Source organism: Hyalella azteca, unplaced genomic scaffold (assembly GCF_000764305.2).
Source record: "Hyalella azteca isolate HAZT.00-mixed unplaced genomic scaffold, Hazt_2.0.2 contig6214, whole genome shotgun sequence".
In the NCBI taxonomy this organism is placed as follows: domain Eukaryota; kingdom Metazoa; phylum Arthropoda; class Malacostraca; order Amphipoda; family Hyalellidae; genus Hyalella; species Hyalella azteca.
In genome coordinates, this window is record NW_025936381.1 from 1 (window position 1) to 20,295 (window position 20,295).

Consider the following 20,295-nt stretch of genomic DNA (forward strand, 5'->3'; position numbering starts at 1 on the left):
AAAGTTCCAATCACCGACATCCGATTTCCGAGAAACGTAGGATCATTTTCTCACGCAATGAATTCCAGAAGCATGATGTAATTGGTCATTAGCCATTATGGCATTTAGAATTAGATAATTACAACAGAGGTACTGCTATTTTATTTTGAGTTAGAAATAAATCAGGTAAATATTTGTAAAAAAAAGACTTTATAGATAGAAAAATAATTTTCCTCGTAGTAGTTCAGTATGTTCGTATTCTGAAAATGAGGATATTTATTTTCTTTCATTTCAGTTCCACTGAACAAAATGAACTTGCAACAGGACTACTGCAAACAATTAAGCAGGTAACGATATGTGGAGCTGAAGTAAAGTCCATGTTGCTCATTTGCATACAAAAAATTATAAACCACTGAAATGGGTGCCTGAGCTAAAGCCTGTGATTACAGTGGATGGTAAATGAGCTAGACCTCATAAAGGTGACCAAAAATAAAATGTTGGAAAATAACTAAATATTTTCCATATGAAATATGGCTATTATTCATACTAGTTTCCGTAGATCTGACTGTCTCAGGAGAGTCAAGAAAAAACGACAGTATCAACACTGATATAATGATATAAGGGTTAAAGTTAAACCCTAGTTGAATTATTTAACTCATCCATCTGAACCTTTTCATTCGGTTGACTTTCAACAGAAGTTGTATTGCAAAACTGCACTGACATGTGACGGCTACCTTGGAGGTCAACCCAACTTTTTAAAAAATTTCGTTTGAGGAACGAAAACAATCTAATTAGAGCTCGGAGTTTTAGGCTGTTTGCTTTTAACATGTTGAAAGCTCTATTTGATCTTTTGGATTGTTTCTTCCTCGAATTCAATCGTATCAGTAAAGAAAAAGGAAGAAAGCTCTGCGGAATAGATTTCCGCCATCGCCAGCTTTCCTTCCGTTGACCTTGAGCGGCGCCGCGGTGTCGGCGCGGCCTGCATGCTCTCTCAATCGCAGCACTGCCCGCGTAATAAAGTTTGGGGAAGAGGTGGCCTCAGCACAGCCTAAAACTCCGAGCTCTAATTAGATTGTTTTCGTTCCTCAAACGAAAATAATTAGAGCAAACTCCGTTTTAGGCTGTTTGCTTTTCTACCAAAGTCGCCCTTTAGGGTCTGGGGGAGGAAACTTTCAGTGCTGCTATTTTAATTTGAGTTAGAAATAAATCAGGTAAATATTTGTAAAAAAAGACTTTATAGATAGAAAAATAATTTTCCTCGTAGTGGTTCAGTATGTTCGTATTCTGAAAATGAGGATATTTATTTTCTTTCATTTCAGGTCCACTGAACAAAATGAACTTGCAACAGGACTACTTCAAACAATTAAGCAGGTAACGATCTGTGGAGCTGAAGTAAAGTCCATGTTGCTCATTTGCATACAAAAAATAATAAACCCCTGAAAGGGGTGCTTGAGCTAAAGCCTGTGATTACAGTGGATGGAGAATGAGCTAGACCTCATAAAGGTGACCAAAAATAAAATGTTGGAAAATAACTTAAGATTTTCCATATGAAATATGGCTATTATTCATACTAGTTTCCGTAGATCGGACTGTCTCAGGAGAGTCAAGAAAAAACGACAGTATCAACACTGATATAATGATATAAGGGTTAAAGTTAAACCCTAGTTGAATTATTCAACTCATCAATCTGAACCTTTAAATTTGGTTGACTTTCAAGTGAAGTTGTATTGCAAAACTGCACTGACATGTGACGGCTACCTTGGAGGTCAACCCAACGTTTTAAAACGGAATAAAAGTCTAAAAAGTAGTTTCATACCTGAAACGTGTAATTGAGTAGATGTGATAAATATAAGTATACTACTTGAAACAAAAGTTATCAAATGCCAACTGTCATAATGAATATTCTGGTAAACAGAGGCTATCAGAAAAAGAAAAACAACAACTGAAATTAAAGGGAAAAAGACGTTCCAAATAAAAGTATCTAAATGAAGTTCAATTCTTATCAAAAATCTAGTCCATGAAATCATTATACGATGAAATTCATGGAAGCAAGTTCCACCTATGTCGATTATATTTCGATTGTAAGTTATTTTCTAGTTTAGATATAAAATATCATTAAGTTAAAATTTTAATCGTTTATTTCTTAATGCTTTATTTACTTAGCCGTTGAAAGATCCTCGTGAGCTGACGACAGCCTTCGCCGCTCTGAGGTCGAGAAGCAGAGTCGCTCCCACGGACGAGGCTGCCAGCCGTCCTAATATCGCTAGAAATCGCTACCAGGACATACTACCTTGTCAGTGGTTATTGCATTGTTCATTATTTATTGCATTGTCGTTATTGCATTGTCGTTATTGCATTGTTATTGCATTGTTCATTGAATGTCGCTAGAAATCGCTACCAGGATATACTACCTTGTTAGTGCTTATTGCATTGTTCATTATTTATTGCATTGTCGTTATTGCATTGTTATTGCGTTGTTCATTGAATGTCGTTATTGCATTGTTCGTTATTGCATTGAAGTCGTTACTGCATTTTTCATTGAATATCGCTAGAAATCGCTACCAGGACATACTACCTCGTTAGTGGTTATTGCATTGTTCATTATTTCTAAAACTGATTGTTTCTGAAATTATGAAATAAATTTCTCGTTATAAATTAATAAGGCAATTATACAACTATAGACCCGTATTGCTTTTTTGTTGCAGTTATCTCTCTTTTCTCATTCTTAAACTTAGCCACGTTATTCAGGAATTTAAACAACGGCCTTTTTACAACTTAAATGAAACAGACGCTTCCAAGCACATTGGTTGTTGCTTAAAACTTATTAAAGTAGCAAATTAACTACAGATTATTCGAATCCAAGTCCGTCTTTGATTTTTTCACGAAATCAATTGCATATATTATCAAATGCCGAATTACTGCAATTGTTTTGGTATTTATTTTTAACTGTGCAGTTAACGACACGCGAGTCAAACTACAAGGCGAGTGGAGCACCGACTACATCAACGCCAGCTATGTTAAGGTCGCTCTTCAGTTGTTTGATCTGCAAATAAATTATCGCTTATTTTGAAAAATAGTCATGTATAAAATTAACGAAATTACTGAAGCCTTCAACAGTTCAAATTTATTCCATAAGTATTAGGTGAAATTCAGGCACAAAATATGAAATTTATAGAGCGGGAGATACAAAGCAGCAAGAACATACTTTATCAGCACGACAGTATATAGACCAACAGAACAATTGAATCAGATGCATAAGTTATAAAACAATATACTTTTTTACTTTTTTTTACTTTTAACTCATAGTAATAAGTATACGGGATTATCGATGTGCTTCCATAAACATTAAGTCATTAGAAGCTATTAGATTATTAGCTATTAGTGCATTCTAACGACCGTCAAAATTGTTAAAATATTCTCAATCAGTCTGATTGTTAACTTTTTCTTCGAAAATAATCATAATTCAATAACGGCAACGATAGGACGCCGTCGGCAGCGTGCGCTTCATCGCGTGCCAGGGACCGAAGCCTGGGACTGTGCCGGACTTCTGGCACATGGTCTGGCAGGAGCAAGTCCAATTTATTGTCATGTTAACGGACTGCTACGAGAAAGGAAAGGTACGAATTTCTACTAATTCTATTAGTTCATTATTATTCTATAGTTATTTATATTATTTCCTATTTTATTAGTTCATTCTCTCTGGGCCCTGTACATTTCGACGTCAATATACACGTGATTCCCTACCTCACACATTGCTGTATAGTTTTAAAAGTCTAAATCAATTTTTCGTGCATCAAGTCTGCGAGTGTCTGCATTTTTAATCAAGTTATCCCGACAAATATTATCCCGTTATCCCGAAATAAGATTTATATATATCAAGTTAAAATTTAATATCCATTCGCATCCAATCTTTTCCTCTGACGTTTGCAATGCACAGAACAAAGAATAAAATTTCAGGTCCAGGTATTATCCCGACACGACATGTAGCGTGGAGACGCGCCCGAACTGTTCCGATATATATACTGTTCAAGGCTTCATGTACACCAATAACTAAGCTTTGGAAAAACTATAATATTGTAGTGCTGACATTTCTGCATGTATCAATTTCTGCATGTATCAAAGAATCATGCGCAATGTCTTTTGTACTTTGCAGGAAAAATGTTGCATGTACTGGCCTGAGACGAACAGGTACTGAAGTTATACCAACAAGTTTACCTTTTCTTCCTCGCAGCCTAGCCCCGCCAGAGAGGTTGTGCAGCTGCACTTCACGTCGTGGCCCGACTTCAACGTGCCGGCGTCCGAGGCCGCTTTGCTGAGGCTCATCAGCAGCGTCAGGGCGCGTGTCGGGGAGACGGAGTCTCTTGCCCCCATACTTGTGCACTGCAGGTTATGATAATGCATAGGTAGAATTATATAACAAACAAATATGGTCTTAAAAAATCATTAAGTTTGATGTGAATAGTAAAAGTGTATGTGTAATATTTTCAATATTGATTAATATTTTCAATTTGAAAAGTGCCATTTTCAAGTAAATTGTCATGACATCGATTGAATTATTACGCATGTTAACGAATGTCTTTGTGCACTGCATGGCGCAATGTTGCATAAATCGAACTATAGTTTCATTTAGGAAATGGTACGCAGTGAATTTTATGAGCTCACATTAATCGATACACATTTAAATTTTATAAAGTGAATATATCATGCATTCATCCAGAAAAATATATAACAATTAATTAGAAGGGAATGCTCAGAAGCATGTCTACTTCTACATGAGAATATTGAACTAAATAATAAGTTATAATTTGATTCTCCATTTGGTACGCGAATCATAGTTTTAATTACTTTAGTGACTTACGATTTCCATATTCGATGCTTCTTCAGTATCCTTTATTTTTCTGCTCATCTGAATATAATTTATCAACAATAATTTCAACTTTGGGCAGAGTTAATACTTCTGTATATAATGGTTCTTTACTATACAATCAATATTTTAAACTTTTGTGTGTAATTAGAAAGCAGTTCTTTTTTAGCTACTTTCTAATGATATTCTTTCAAGAAATCGATTGAGTTAATAAAATAATTTCTTCTGACAACAACAGTGCGGGGGTGGGCAGGACGGGCACCTTCATCGCGCTGTGGAACCTCCAGCAGCAGCACCAGCGGGGCGCCCCCATCGACATCGACGCGACCATCCTCAAGATCAGGGAAGACAGGAACTTGCTCGTACAGTCTAAGGTGAGGTCAAGTTTAAGTTGAGGTCAAGTCTGAGGTGAAGTCAAGCCTGAGGTGAGGTTAAGTCTGAGGTGAGGTCAAGCCTGAGGTGAAGTCAAGTCCGAGGTGAAGTCAAGTCTAAGGTGAGGTCAAGTTAGGAGCGAGGTCAAGTCTGAGGTGAGGTCAAATCTACGGTGAGGTCAAATCTAAGGTGAAGTCAAATCTAAGGTGAAGTCAAATCTAAGGTGAAGTCAAATCTAAGGTGATTTCAAATCTCAGGTGAGGTCAAATCTACGGTGAAGTCAACTTTAAGGTGAGGTCAAGTTTAACGATAAGTCAAATCTAAGGTGAGGTGAAGTTTAAGGTTAAGTCAAATCTAAAATGAGGGCAAATCTAAGATTAGGTCAAGTCTATGGCGAGATCAAGCCTGAGGTGAGGTCCTAATTGAGGTCAGATTTTAAATAAATTTGTTTGAAATAATTACTAAACTAGAAAGCACTTATTCTACTTTATAAGTACCAATGATTCTGCTGCGTCTCTCGACAGTAAAATATACGAACGTGAATAATTAATAATGCAACTGATAGGTACATTTATTCCAAACGAAAAAAATTTCCGGAGGTGTTACGTATATAGTATGAAGTAAGAATTCGAAATCCGAGGTCATAAAATCTCATACAATGCAAAATGTGAATAGTTCTGCTCATATAAGACAATTTCTTCAACTGTGCCGTATTTTGAATACTATTGCAGGAGCAGTACCTGTTCGTGCGCAAGTGCTTCTCCGAGTATTTGAGAAAAAATTGAAACATCAACGCTAACGGTAAGCCTACATAAACATTTGAATACCTTATTGTTCGAGTGAATTAATGACTGACATTTGCTGGTGTAAGTAATACGTAACTAAGATACTATCTGTCGTGACATATTCATGATATCCGGCAAGATTACAGTGAGTGATTCATTTCGGTGTAATGAGAAGATCTCGCTTGGCTGAAAAGTGTGTCTGGGCCAAAGTTCTTCAACACAAAATTAGCACCTTTACTCATAATAGTTCTTGCTAGTGTTTGGGATGGTGAGAACTGGGATATCCGCCCAACATTTGCATATGTCAAAATTCAATTGTTAATAATATGGGTTTAAAAATTACTTTTTAAAGACAACACTTCTAAAGAATACAGTGTTTCGAATGTCACAGAAGTACAATGAATTTCTAATTTTATTTTCGAATATTAAAAAAATTATTTTTAAACTTTTTAATATATAATTTTTTTTCAAAATTATTTATTCTGTGAATTGATTCATGCATTGCCTCCAACTTCACACAAGTTAGCAAAATTTCAGATCAATTGGACAGGTAAAAGTGTGTCAAATATCAATCATAATATTTGTAGCTGAAATAATTATTTTTTCATTTTTTTAATATCGAAACAAATATATTTCTAAAATGATTTATTTTGCCATTTGATTCATGCAATGTCATTGGCTGAAAAGTGTGTCTGGGCCAAAGTTCTTCAAGACAAAATTGGCACCCTCACTGATATAGTTCTTGCCAGTGTTTGGGATGGTGATAACTGGGATATCCGATCAACATTTGCATTTGTCAAACTTCAATCGTTAAAAATAGATGAACATCAATCAAAATTAAACCAGAATAAAATAAAATACTTAAAAAAGGCTATTTTATTAAAAAATTCTTTATTTCAATGATTTACCAGCTCCAAAAGCCAGATCATTCAATACCCGAAGCCTTCTGATGCGCATCACAAGAGCTTATTTTGATACCATGGCTGAGAAAACATTTACTTTCAACATTTTTGAGCCATGACTCTCTCATCACAACCATCATCACAAGTAATTCAATAGCATTCAATTAAATTAGTGAATTTGTTAGGAAACTTGGTGTAGTTCGGCAGAAGCTTCTCTTTTATGCAAGTTCGATTGAAGACCAAGAATTTTCAGGAAACATAAATGCTGCGTGCCGCAACTACAACGACTTGGCCGTCCTCGGGTCACGCTCGAAAAAGCGAGGCCAAACCCAGTCACGCCAGAGCAACGGATAACTGGCGTCAGCACTCACCTACTTCATCTGCTGAGGCACCAACTGCTGCCCTACAACCAGTAGATATGATACCACAACTGAGGCACAAGCCTGAGTTTTTCTAATGCCATCTCCACTTCGCTCATCAACATTCATTTCTTCCACCTCACACCGGCCTCATCCCCCACCTCCAATTAGGAGACTTGAATCCACATCTGAAAATCGAGCTCCTTATTCCATTAAACTTCGACCTCTTCATTCTCTTCCTACCCCCTGACAAATGTATAAGGAGCACAGTACTCTTGATGCTTATTATTATATCTCTTTAGAAAGATCGTATAAAAAGTATTAACATATCACAGACAATATTAGATACAATATTAAGGAGCGAATAACGAAGGTTTTGAAAGGCACGAAAACTGTGGACTCGCGTTATAGAACAGTATGAGGCCGGACCTTTCAGACCGGATATAACATCGAGACTGAGAACACCCAACGTTGCTGGACCACATAACATCTCGATCTGACGTAGAAACACTATAGTTCTTTAAAGTTACAATGATCTTATTGAATGGTAATTTTACTTAAATTAACATACAATAGAAACTCAAAAATTGTTCCCTTGTATGGTCACATGTCGATCGTTATTCCATTCATTTCTTTTAATAAACAAATGTATTTGCCTCTCATCTATATCACTTTACTTTACTTTACTTACTTTACTTTCAAGTTTCAGCATAGTATTTTCATACCGTTGGATGAAGTTTTACAATTATGTCTCTTTGAGGAATGGGATTTTGTGGCTTATGTGCGTTTATCTATAAATCTTGATGACATAATGAATTAAAACCTCTTACAAAATGCTTGTTAAATGTTAAGAATAGTTTACGGAAAATTTTCGTTGTATATATAACTCGTAAAATGAATGTGTTCATGTCATTAGTTGAAGTTCCTGTGAATATTGAGTGCAAATGAATTTACTTCTACAAAGACTCTTTTATTTACAATGTGATTATTACGTTCTGCCCTCATAATATTTTTTGATAGTCGTCAGCAGTTGAGCTTGTCATATCCAACGTACTCATTAACTTACCTTTTAAAAACAATTTTTTCATCCAAACACACACTCACCCATTTATTGCATTTAAATTTTATTGACACATACAAAATGAAGCTGTGTAAGTGACGAATTGAGTTACCTCAATTTTTAATAATCTTTCGAGACCCTAATGGATGTTTCACTTATTGAATAAAGTGTTTCATCCATATGTCAACGTGCTTGACTAACACAGGAACATTTCTCATTGTACCTTACCTATCAAAGCTGCGCACACAATAAAAACTTGAATGTTTTTGTATGAATATTGACTTTTCAAAAACAATTAACATTTTCGCGAACCACTCGTTATTTGCACTACGTGACTTGAGTAATTTTGAATAAATTACCTTCGATGTTAATTCGAAGGTATTTCCTGCTTTGAGCAATCTTTAACTATTTTACATGTCCCAAAGTCACCGTGACGATCAAATTTTCGTAAACTTTTTATCCATTTACGATTCTCAACTTCCGTACAAAATAAGAATGTTCTAAAATGTTGTGTATATTACTCCCGAGAAACTGATTTCATGAGAGCATTGCTTTATGTTTGAGCATTATCTCCGTATCGCGTTATCAGCAGGCGCCAGCTCCGGTATGATAAAAAATTTGATTCAAGCAATGTATGAAGAATGTCGTGAGACACAAATCTTGGCAGTATTTTGAGCGATATTGTTTCAGTAAAAAATTTAAACAAGCTGAAGATTTATGATCGTCTTTAGTAGGAAATATTGATTAAGTAATTGTCATTGTGAAATTCCCAATCCCGACTCCGTTCTCTCTCCCTCTCTATGATACAAAAAAAAAACACTGGATAATATAATTCATTTTTCATAATTTCATAATTATGCCGTTTCCACAGGTTTGCTATTCGATGATGTCTTAAAAAATCAACTATGACCACGAGGTCCATTGTTACGGGAATGTTATTGACTTGCTTGTAATCACTCGCTGAAAAGTTATAAATAGCAGGAAAATTCACATTCCGATAATAATTTTAACTTGAATAATTGTTGTACAATTTCAAGTTAGTAGTAAAGTTTTGTGTCTATAGCAGCCTTCTGAGCAATATCAATATTATGTACACTGTTGAGCCAGAAAAAGTGTTAAAATATTGAATATTGATGTTTAGTTGTGAGCCTTTCTTTGAATATGACTACCCTAATTTTTAAGATTGTCCCTGTAAAACCTATCATTTGTTGCAACAATTCTTGGCTACTTGAAAGATTTAATCATGCCGATACTGCCTAATACCTCCCATTATTGGCGCGACTTATCATAGTCTTTATTTGACTTCTGTCTTCTATTTAAAACTTATTGATTGATAAGTGCGCTATTTGGCGACCAATTAATCCTTAATCTATGATCTAGTAATCTAAGACCATGGCTCCTGGACTCATATTAATCATGTGGGCAAAACTTGTCCTCCATTCCCAATTATGTTTCCCATTTTATTTCATACAAAATTTTTGACCATTCCTTATAATAATGTTTATTCGACCCCGGTCTGTCTTTGAGTGAGGTTGTGCGTTGCTCATTCCTGAATTATCCACTTATTTGAACTGACAGTGATGGCAAGTGATGCCGAAAGTGCTACTAGTTCCACTTGCTCGGTGGCATCCGTTGGTGTTGGCAGTGTCTCGATGACGGAAAAAGTGAGCAAGATGCTGTCCTTCCTGAAGAACTGTTTTACCCATGCCCTGTTTTACCAATGAATCTTTCTCTTTGATGCGTTTTAATATTAAGAGTATTCATAAAAATTGTGATTATTATATGTTTTTTCTTTGCTCAGTGAATTTTAAATTTACTATCATTTTAGTATAACGGAAACATGGCTGAGTCCAAACTCTGATCAATCGTTCAATATTCCTGGTTACTCTGTGGATAGTATTTATGGCAACAGCCATGGGGGAGATATAACTGCCTACGTAGACGACAAGTTCAGCGCGAGGGTTAATAGCGATTTCACTTGGGTGAAAAATGAGTATGAACTCCTGAGTCTTACTGTCAGCCTACCTGTATTTGAGCTTTCTATATTTTGCGTTTATAGACTGCCCTCTAACAGCGTACGAACCTTCAATGAACTATTTAAAGCCGAGGTTCTCTCAAAAATAAAGGAAACTAGTAAGGTATTTTTTTGTGGGGACTTTAATATAAATCTATACAACCCTCTAAATTTATGCTCAATCAACAATTTTATTATAATTTTATTCATGGCATCCTGTGTAGTAATTTTTATCCAGTTATAACCAAACCAACCAGAATCTCTCCCCAAAATACTATTATACCCCATGCTCGTTACTCGTCCACATTTGGTGTAACTTTTCATTTGGATCCAATCCCGAATCTGCTGTTACTGATTATGACTTGTCTGATCACTTGGTGACGTTCTTTATTTTGAAATGGCGCTATCTGCGAGGCATCTTGCTTCCTTTTCCCTACTTCTGAACTTAAAATATCAGCGCGAGGGTTAATAGCGATTTCACTTGGGTGAAAAATGATTATGAACTCCTGAGTCTTAGTGTCAGCTTGCCTGTATTTGAGCTTTCTATATTTTGCATTAATAGACTGCCTTCTAACAGCGTACTAACCTTCAATGAACTATTTAAAGTCGAGGTTCTCTCAAAAATAAAGGAAACTAGTAAGGCATTTCTTTGTGGGGACTTTAATATAAATCTATACAACCCTCTAAATTTATGCTCAACCAACAATTTTATTACAATTTTATTCATGGCATCCTGTGTAGTAATTTTTATCCAGTTAAAACCAAACCTACCAGAATCTCTCCCCAAAATACTATTACTCCATACTCGTTACTTGACCACATTTGGTGTAACTTTTCATTTGGATCCAATCCCGAATCTGCTGTTACTGATTGTGACTTGTCTGACCACTTGGTGACGTTCTTTTATTTTGAAATGGCGCCATCTGCGAGGCAACTTGCTTCCTTTTCCCTACTTCTGAACTTAAAATTAAGAAATTTTCACGGTTGTGCAAAGGCATGCAAGCCAATTCAGATCGATGAAGTTCAGCCAAGAATATTGTATCTTGTAGCTGACACTGTAGCTCCAGCTTTGGCTCATATTTTTAACCTATGTATGTCCTGTGGTGTGTATCCCGATCACTGACGTATCCTCCTTCGAAAGGAGGATAAGTCATCCTTCCTTCTGTAGACGTATCATTCGAAAGAATACTGTGTTATGCTTTTTATGGACCTACAAAAGGCCTTTGATATTGTGAATCACCAAGAACTATTGGTATACGCTCCACCGTTATGGAGTTAGGGGGACTTTCCTTACACTTATTCAGTCTTACCTCAGGGACAGAGAGCAGTTCGTCGCATTGAATGAGTTCAATTCCCCCCTTATATATAAGGCCCATCAATTATAGGTGTACCTCAGGGCTCTGTACTTGGGCCTTTATTCTTTAATATTTTTATTAATGATATCGCTTCATCTTTTAATGTGAACTGTAAGCTTTTTGCCGACGACGCCGTGTTCTATGTCTCGAGAAACTCGTATGACGAAGCGTATGACAATATATCAGAGCTGTCATTGAATCTGTCGCGATGGCTTCTAGCAAACAAGCTAGTGGTACATACATACAAGACCAAGTTGATGCTTTTTACTCTCAGACCCGTTTCCGTTTTACGTGACATCACCTTCAATGGGACAATATTACAATGGGTAGATGAATTCAGGTATCTCGGTTTAATCCTAGATAACAAGATATCCTTCAATATACACATTAATCACATCTGTCAGGAACTGAGTAAAGCCCACAGAGTTCTGCGTGCTTTATCAAATGTTTTACATTCCCCTTCATTAAAAACGCTTTTTTACGCATTGTGCTTATCAAAACTATCAAGCAATTTAGAATCTGGGGGGTGTACCGTTCACTTCAAAAAAAACGGGATATGTGATTTTTGACTCCAAACTTTCAGCATATTTCGTTATTATCTAGCTATGAAGTTAAAAATTATAGTTATAACTTTATAAATGCAAAAACTTTTAGAACTTTAAGATGCTGAAAATGTAATTCAACATATTGATTCGAGACACATCGGGACCTGACGTTTTGCAGCGGAATTTGGCAAGAACAACTAACAACGTTTTAGAGCTTAGGACTAAACCTAATATTCTCAATTTGAGCTGTTTCTCTCCCGTATTTCTCATAAATTCAAAATCAGTAGTTCAAATCACTCTCAGAAAAATGAGCGAGACTTTGTCCAAATAGAGATGCATATGTTACCCTTATGTGTGTCGTTAATACTAAATTTAATCCGGTAAAAGGGTGTATCATTGCCTATTTGGCTCTCTGCTTGTACCCTGGATAAGAAAATGCGTCAAATTTCCGGCAATATATCCCATTCATGTCTTCGAGTGCAGGTACTGAAGTTATACCAACAAGTTTAATTTTCTTCCTCACAGCCAAGCCCTGCCAGAGAGGTCGTGCAGCTGCACTTCACGTCGTGGCCCGACTTCAACGTGCCGGCGTCCGAGGCCGCTTTGCTGAGGCTCATCAGCCGCGTCAGGGCGCATGTCGGGGAGACAGAGTCTCTTGCCCCCATCCTTGTACACTGCAGGTGATGATAATGCATAGGGAGAATTATATAACAAACAAATATGGTCTTAAAAAATCATTAAGTTTGATGTGAATAGTAAAAGTGTATGTGTAATATTTTTAATATTTTCAATATTGATTAATATTTTCAATTTGAAAAGTGCCATTTTCAAGTAAATTCTCATGACATCGATTGAAATATTACGCATGTGCACTGCATCTTTGCACTGCATGGAGCAATGTTGCATATATCGAACTATAGTTTCATTTAGGAAATGGTAAACAGTGAATTTTATTAGATCATATTAATCGATACACATTTAAATTTTATAAACTGAATATATCATGCATTCATCCAGAAAAATATATAACAATTGATTAGAAAGGAATGCTCAGAAGCATGTCTACTTCTACATGAGAATATTGAATTAAATAATAAGTTATAATTTGATTCTCCATTTGGTACTCGAATCATAGTTTTAATTACTTTAGTGACTTACGATTTCCATGCATATTCGATGCTTCTTCAGTATCCTTTATTTTTCTGCTCATCTGAATATAATTTATCAACAATAATTTCAAATTTGGGCAGAGTTAATACTTCTGTAAATAATGATTCTTCACTATACAATCAATATTTTCAATTTTTGTGTGTAATTAGTAAGCAATTCTTTTTTAGCTACTTTGCAATGATAGTCTTTCAATAAATCTGTTGAGTTAATAAAATGATTTCTTGTGACAACAACAGTGCGGGGGTGGGCAGGACGGGCACCTTCATCGCGCTGTGGAACCTCCAGCAGCAGCACCAGCGGGGCGCCCCCATCGACATCGACGCGACCATCCTCAAGATCAGGGAAGACAGGAACTTGCTCGTCCAGTCTAAGGTGAGGTCAAGTCTGAGGTGAGATCTAGCCTGAGTTGAGGTCAAATAATATAAAGTGAGGTCATGTTTACTGCGAGGCCAAGTCTAAGGTGAGGCCAAATCTGAGGTGAGATCAAATCCAAGATGAAGTCAAATATAAGATGAGGTCATATCTAAGGTGGGGTCAAGTCCAAGGTGAGGTCAAGTTTAACGATAAGGTAAAATCTAAGGTGAGGTCAAGTTTAAGGTTAAGTCAAATCTAAGATGAGGTAAAATCTAAGATAAGGTCAAGTCTATCCATGGCAGGATCAAGCCTGAGGTGAGGTCCTGATTGAGGTCAGATTTTAAATAAATTTGTTTGAAGTAATTACAAAACTAGAAAGCCCTCATTCTACTTTATAAGTACCGATGTTTCTGCTGCGTCTCTCGACAGTAAAATATACGAACGTGAATAATTAATGATGCTACTGATTGGTACATTTATTCCAAACGAAAAAAATTCCCGGAGGTGTTACGTATATAGTATGAAGTAAGAATTCGAAATCCGAGGTCATAACATCTCATGCAATGCAAAACGGGAATAGTTCTGCTCGTATAAGACAATTTCTTCAACTGTGCCATATTTTGAATACTATTGCAGGAGCAGTACCTGTTCGTGCGCAAGTGATTCTCCGAGTATATGAGAAAAAATGAAACATCAACGATAACGGTAAGCCTATAAATATTTGCATACCTTATTGTTCGAGTGAATTAATGACTGACATTTGCTGGTGCAAGTAATACGTAACTAAGATACTATCTGTCGTGACATATTCATGATATCCGGCAAGATTGCAGTGAGTGATTCATTTCGGTGTAATGAGAAGATCTCGCTTGGCTGAAAAGTGTGTCCGGGCCTAAGTTCTTCAACACAAAATTAGCACCTTTACTCATAATAGTTCTTGCTAGTGTTTGGGATGGTGAGAACTGGGATATCCGCCCACCATTTGCATTTGTCAAAATTCAATCGTTAATAATATGCGTTTAAAAATTACTTTTTAAAGACAATACTTCTGAAGAATCCAGTGTTTCCAATGTTACAGATGTACAATGAATTTCTAATTTTATTTTCTAATATTGAAAAAATTATTTTTTTTAATTTTTTAATATATAATTTTTTCAAAATTATTTATTCTGTCAATTGATTCATGCATTGCCTCCAACTTCGCACAAGTGTGCAAAATTTCAGATCAATTTGACAAGTAAAAGTGTGTCAAATATCAATCATAAGATTTGTAGCTGACAAAATTATTTTTTCAATTTTTTTTAATATCGAAACACATATATTTCTAAAATCATTTATTTGCCATTTGATTCATGCATTGTCTCCAACTTCACACAAGTGTGCAAAATTTCAAATCAATTGGACAGGTAAAAGTGTGTCAAATATCATGTATAAGATTTGTCGCTGACAAAATTATTTTTTCAATTTTTTAATATTGAAAGAAAAATTATTATTTAGTTTGTCATTTGATTCATGCATTGTCTCCAACTTTACGCAAGTGTGCAAAATTTCAGATCGATAGTATAAGTAGATGTGTGTTAAATATCGATTACAAGATTTGTAGCAGACAAACAAATAGACAGACAGACAAACAAGGAGTGAAGTTATAAAGAAGTGTTCTAAAAATAGATGAACATCAATCAAAATCAAACCAACACGAAATAAAAAATTTAAAAAATGTTATTTTATTAAAAAATTTATTTATTTCAATGATTTACCAGCTCCAAAAACCAGATCATTCAATAAATTAAGCCTTCTGATGTGCATCACAAGAGCTTACTTTTATACCATGGCTGATAAAACATTTCATTTTTGTTCCACGACTCTCTCATCAGAACCATCATCACAAGTAATTAAATAGCGTTGAATGGAATTAGAGCATTTTTTAGGAAACTTGGTGTTGTTCGGCTGAAGCTTCTCTTTTATGCAAGTTTGACTGAAGACCAAGAATTTTCAGGAAACATAAATGCGGCGTGCAGCAACTACAACGACTTGGCCGTCCTCGGGTAACGCTCGAAAAAGCGAGGCCAAACCCAGTCACGCCAGAGCAACGGAACGGATAACTGGCGTCAGCACTCACCTACTTTATAGCTGCTGAGGCACCAACTGCCGCCCTACAACCAGTAGATATGACACCACAACTGAGGCGCAAGCCAGAGTTCTTCTAATGTCATCTCTACCTGGCTCCTCAACATCCCTATCGAAACTTTTATTCCTGTCAGCCGCTGGCACAAGGACGCCCCAAATTCTTGTTACGGTGTAAATTAGAAGCTCTATGTCCGCTTTAGGTTCCGGTTGCCGGAGCGAAATAAGCGCCGAAATGGAATCTTGTGAAATTACTCGTCGAGCTTGGGGCGATCGCTGTCTCTTATACACATCTAGATGTGTATAAGAGACAGTGGTAGAACTTATTGGTCCCTTATATTAGCAATCAATGTCAAGTTTTTTGTAAATGATACAGAACCAAATCAGTTATGAAAGCAGTTTTGAGTAATGTATATAGCCAAATTATAATTTATNCCCTTATATTTTTTTCCACGAAACTACTCAAAATAGCTCCTATTTGGCGGCTAAATAGAAGAGGCGGCCATTTCGCATCTGATTCATCTCTAATCCGAGAGTCGCAACCGAAATCGGAAGGATAGCCGCGCGTAAATTTTGACAGGGATTCCTTTCTTCCACCTCTCACCGGCCTCGTCCCCCACCTCCAATTAGGAGACTTGAGAAAATCGAGCTTACATCAGAAAATCGAGCTCCTTATTCCATTAAACTTCTTCCTCTTCATTCTCTTCCTCCCCCCTGACAAATATATAAGGAGCACAGTACTCTCGATGCTAATTATTATATCTCTTTAGAGAGGTCGTGTAGAAAGTATAAACATATCACAGACAATATTAGATACAATATTAAGGAGCGAATAACGAAGGTTTTGAAATGCACGAAAACTGTGGACTCGCGTTATAAAACAGTGGGAGGCAGGACCTTTCATACCGGCTATAACATCCAGACTGAGAACACCAAACGTTGCTGGACCACATAACATCTCGATCTCACGTAGAAACACTATAGTTCTTTAAAGTTACAATGATCTTATTGAATGGTAATTTTACTTAAATTAACATACAATAGAAGCTCAAAAATTGTTCATTTGTATTGTCACATGTCGATCGTTATTCCATTCATTTCTTTTAATAAACAAATGTATTTGCCACTCAGCTATATCACTTTACTTTACTTTGCTTACTTTACTTTCAAGTTTCGGCATATTATCTACATGCCGTTGGATGAAGTTTTACAATTATGTCTCTTTGAGGAATGACATTTTGTGGATTATGTGCGTTTATCTATAAATCTTGAAGTTATAATGAATTAAAATCTCTTACAAAATGCTTGTTAAACGTTAAAAATAGTTTACGTAAAATTTTCATTGTATATATAACTCGTAAAATGAATGTGTTCATTTCATTAGTTGAAGTTCCTGTGAATATTGAGTTCAAACGAATTTACTTCAACAAAGACTCTTTTATTTACAATGTGATTATTACGTTCTGCCCTTATTATATTTTTTGATAGTCGTCAGCAGTTGAGCTTGTCATATCCAACGTACTCGTCACCTTACCTTTTAAAGCCATTTATTTTATCCAAACACTCACCCATTTATTGCATTTAAATTTTATTGACACATACAAAATAAAGCTGTGTAAGTGACGAATTGAGTTACCTCAATTTTTAATAATCTTTCGAGACCCTAATGGATGTTTCACTTATTGAAAAAAGTGTATCATCCATAAGTCAACGCGCTTGACTAATACAGGAACATTTCTCATTGTACCTTACCTTTCAAAGCTGCGCACACAATAAAAATTTGAATGTTCTTGTATGAATATTGACTTTTCAAAAACAATTGACATTTTCGCGAACCACTCGTTATTTGCACCACGTGACTTGAGTAATATTGAATAAATTACCTTCGATGTTAATTCGAAGATATTTCCTGCTTTGAGCAATCCTTAACTATTTTACATGTCCCAAAGTCACCGTGACGATCAAATTTACGTAAACTTTTTATCCATTTACGATTCTCAACTTCCGTACAAAATAAGAATGTTCTAAAATGTTGTGTATATTACTACCGAGAGACTGATTTCATGAGAGCATTGCTTTATGTTTGAGCATTATCTCCGCATCGCGTTATCGGCAAGTGCCTGCACTGGCATGATCAAAAATTCGGTTCCAGCAATGTATGAAGTATGTCGAGAGACACAAATCTTGGCAGTATTTTGAGCAACATTGTTTCAGTAAAAAATTAAAACAAGCTTGATATTTTAAGATCGTTTTTAGTAGGAAATATTGATTAAATAATTGTCATTGTGAAATTCACATTCCCGACTCTGTTCTCTCTCACTCTCTATGATACAAAAAAAAAAAACACTTGATAATAACTTTATCATTTTTTTCATAGTTACTTTTTTTTCATCACTTTTCATCATTTCATAGTTATATCTTTTCCACAAGTTTACTATTCGATTATGTCTTAAGAAAATCAACTACGACCACGGGGTCCATTGTTATGGGAATGTTATTAACTTGCTTGTAATCACTCGCTGAAAAGTTATAAATAGCAGGAAAATTACACATTCCGATAATAATTTAACTTGAATAATTGTTGTGCAGTATCAAGTTAGTAGGAAAGTTTTGTGTCTATAGCAGCCTTCTGAGCAATATCAATATTATGTACACTGTTGAGCCAGAAAAAGTGTTAAGTGTTAAATATTGATGTTTAGTTGTGAGCCTTTCTTTGAATATGACTACCCTAATTTTTAAGATTGTCCCTGTAATGCCTATCATTTGTTGCAACAATTCTTGGCTATATCTACTACTTTAAAGATTCAATCATGACGATATTGCTTAATAATTACCATCATTGGCGCGACTTATCATAGTCTTTATTTGACTTTTGTCTTCCTGTCTTCTATTTAAAACTTATTGATTGATAAGTGCGTTATTTGGCGACCAATTAATCCTCTTTATTCTATGATCTAGTGGAATAATTTCTGATGATCAGTTTGGTTTCCGTAAGGGAACCAACACAACCATGGTTATATTTTATTTAGTTCTAGACCTTCTCAAGACGTATCATTCGATAGAATACTGTGTTATGCTTTTTCTAAACATACAAAAAGCCTTCGATTGTGTAAATCACCAAGTACTATTGGGTAAGCTCCACCGTTATGGAGTTAAGGGGACTTTCCTTACACTTATTCAGTCTTACCTCACGGACAGAGCAGTTCGTCGAATTGAATGAGTTCAATTCCCCCTTAAGGCCCATTAATATAGGTGTACCTCAGGGCTCTGTGCTTGGGCCTTTATTCATTAATATTTTTATTAATGATATCGCTTCATCTTTTAATATGAATTGTAAGCTTTTGCCGATGACGCCGTGTTCTATGTCTCGAGAAACTCGTATGACGAAGCGTGTGACAATATATCAGAGCTGTCATTGAATCTGTCGAGATGGCTTCTATGTAAACAAGCTAGTGGCACATACAGACAAGACCAAGTTGATGCTTTTTATTCCCAGACCACTCCCGTTTTACGTGACATCACCTTCAATGGGTAGATGAATTCATGTATCTTGGTTCAATCCTAGATAAAAAGATCTCCTTCAATAAACACATTAACCACGTCTGTTAACCACGTCTGTCAGGAACTGAGTAAAGCCCACGGTGTTCTGCGTGCTTTATCAAATGTTTTACATTCCCCTTCATTAAAAACGCTTTTTACGCATTGTCCTTATCAAAACTATCAAGTAATTTAGAATCTGGGGTCACGTATACCGTTCAATACAAAAAAACGGGTCATAACAGTATTAAATAAATCGTTGCGTTCTATGATTAGGGTTAGGTATGACGATAATAATATTCCTTTGATATGCACTAACGAATTATACAGGCGGTCGAAAACTTGAAAACCTGATGATATGTTCAGATTTCAACTTTTACAGTTCATGAATAGTGCACTTTACCATGATGAACATCTTTTTAAATCTTCTTTCACCCCCTCTTAATTGTTCCACAACATTCTCACAACGCCAAGGGCGTTCGATTAACTTACCACCGGTTCATTTAGAAATGGAAAAAAGGTACCGTTTTTAATTGTGTCAAATATTCTAACGAATTGCCAGATGAGTTCAAACAATATTGCTCCACAATGTTTTTAAAAATAAAATTCCGTGATTTTATCCTTAACCAGTATTAATTTGATTTCTATTATTATGCAAGTTGTAGGCATTTTGGCTAGATGTTTGCAGTTGTTCTCTGTTTTAATAAGTGTAATGTTGATATTGTTTCTTCTATGCTGATTTTTCTACTATAGCATGCGCGGTTAACCAATTTTTTAAGGCTTTTGTCAATGGTTTTGATTATTTTTAGAAATTTGTTACTTGTTTGTTCTAATCTCGTCTTGTAATCATTGGAATTGAGTTTTGTACCTATTGT

General features: G+C 35.7%; 1 protein-coding gene across 1 annotated transcript; it reads left to right on the forward strand.

The window, feature by feature from the left end:
- Positions 1-4: 4 nt before the first annotated feature.
- Positions 5-15,740, forward strand: LOC108664545 (receptor-type tyrosine-protein phosphatase; the record flags this gene model as incomplete). The annotated part of the gene is made up of 10 exons (XM_018151152.2): positions 5-36; positions 275-326; positions 2,143-2,272; positions 2,934-3,001; positions 3,462-3,596; positions 4,133-4,167; positions 4,216-4,365; positions 5,082-5,217; positions 5,947-6,016; positions 15,688-15,740. Coding segments are annotated over 9 exons (792 nt in total), but the record flags the coding sequence as incomplete, so codon positions are not given.
- Positions 15,741-20,295: the final 4,555 nt, after the last annotated feature.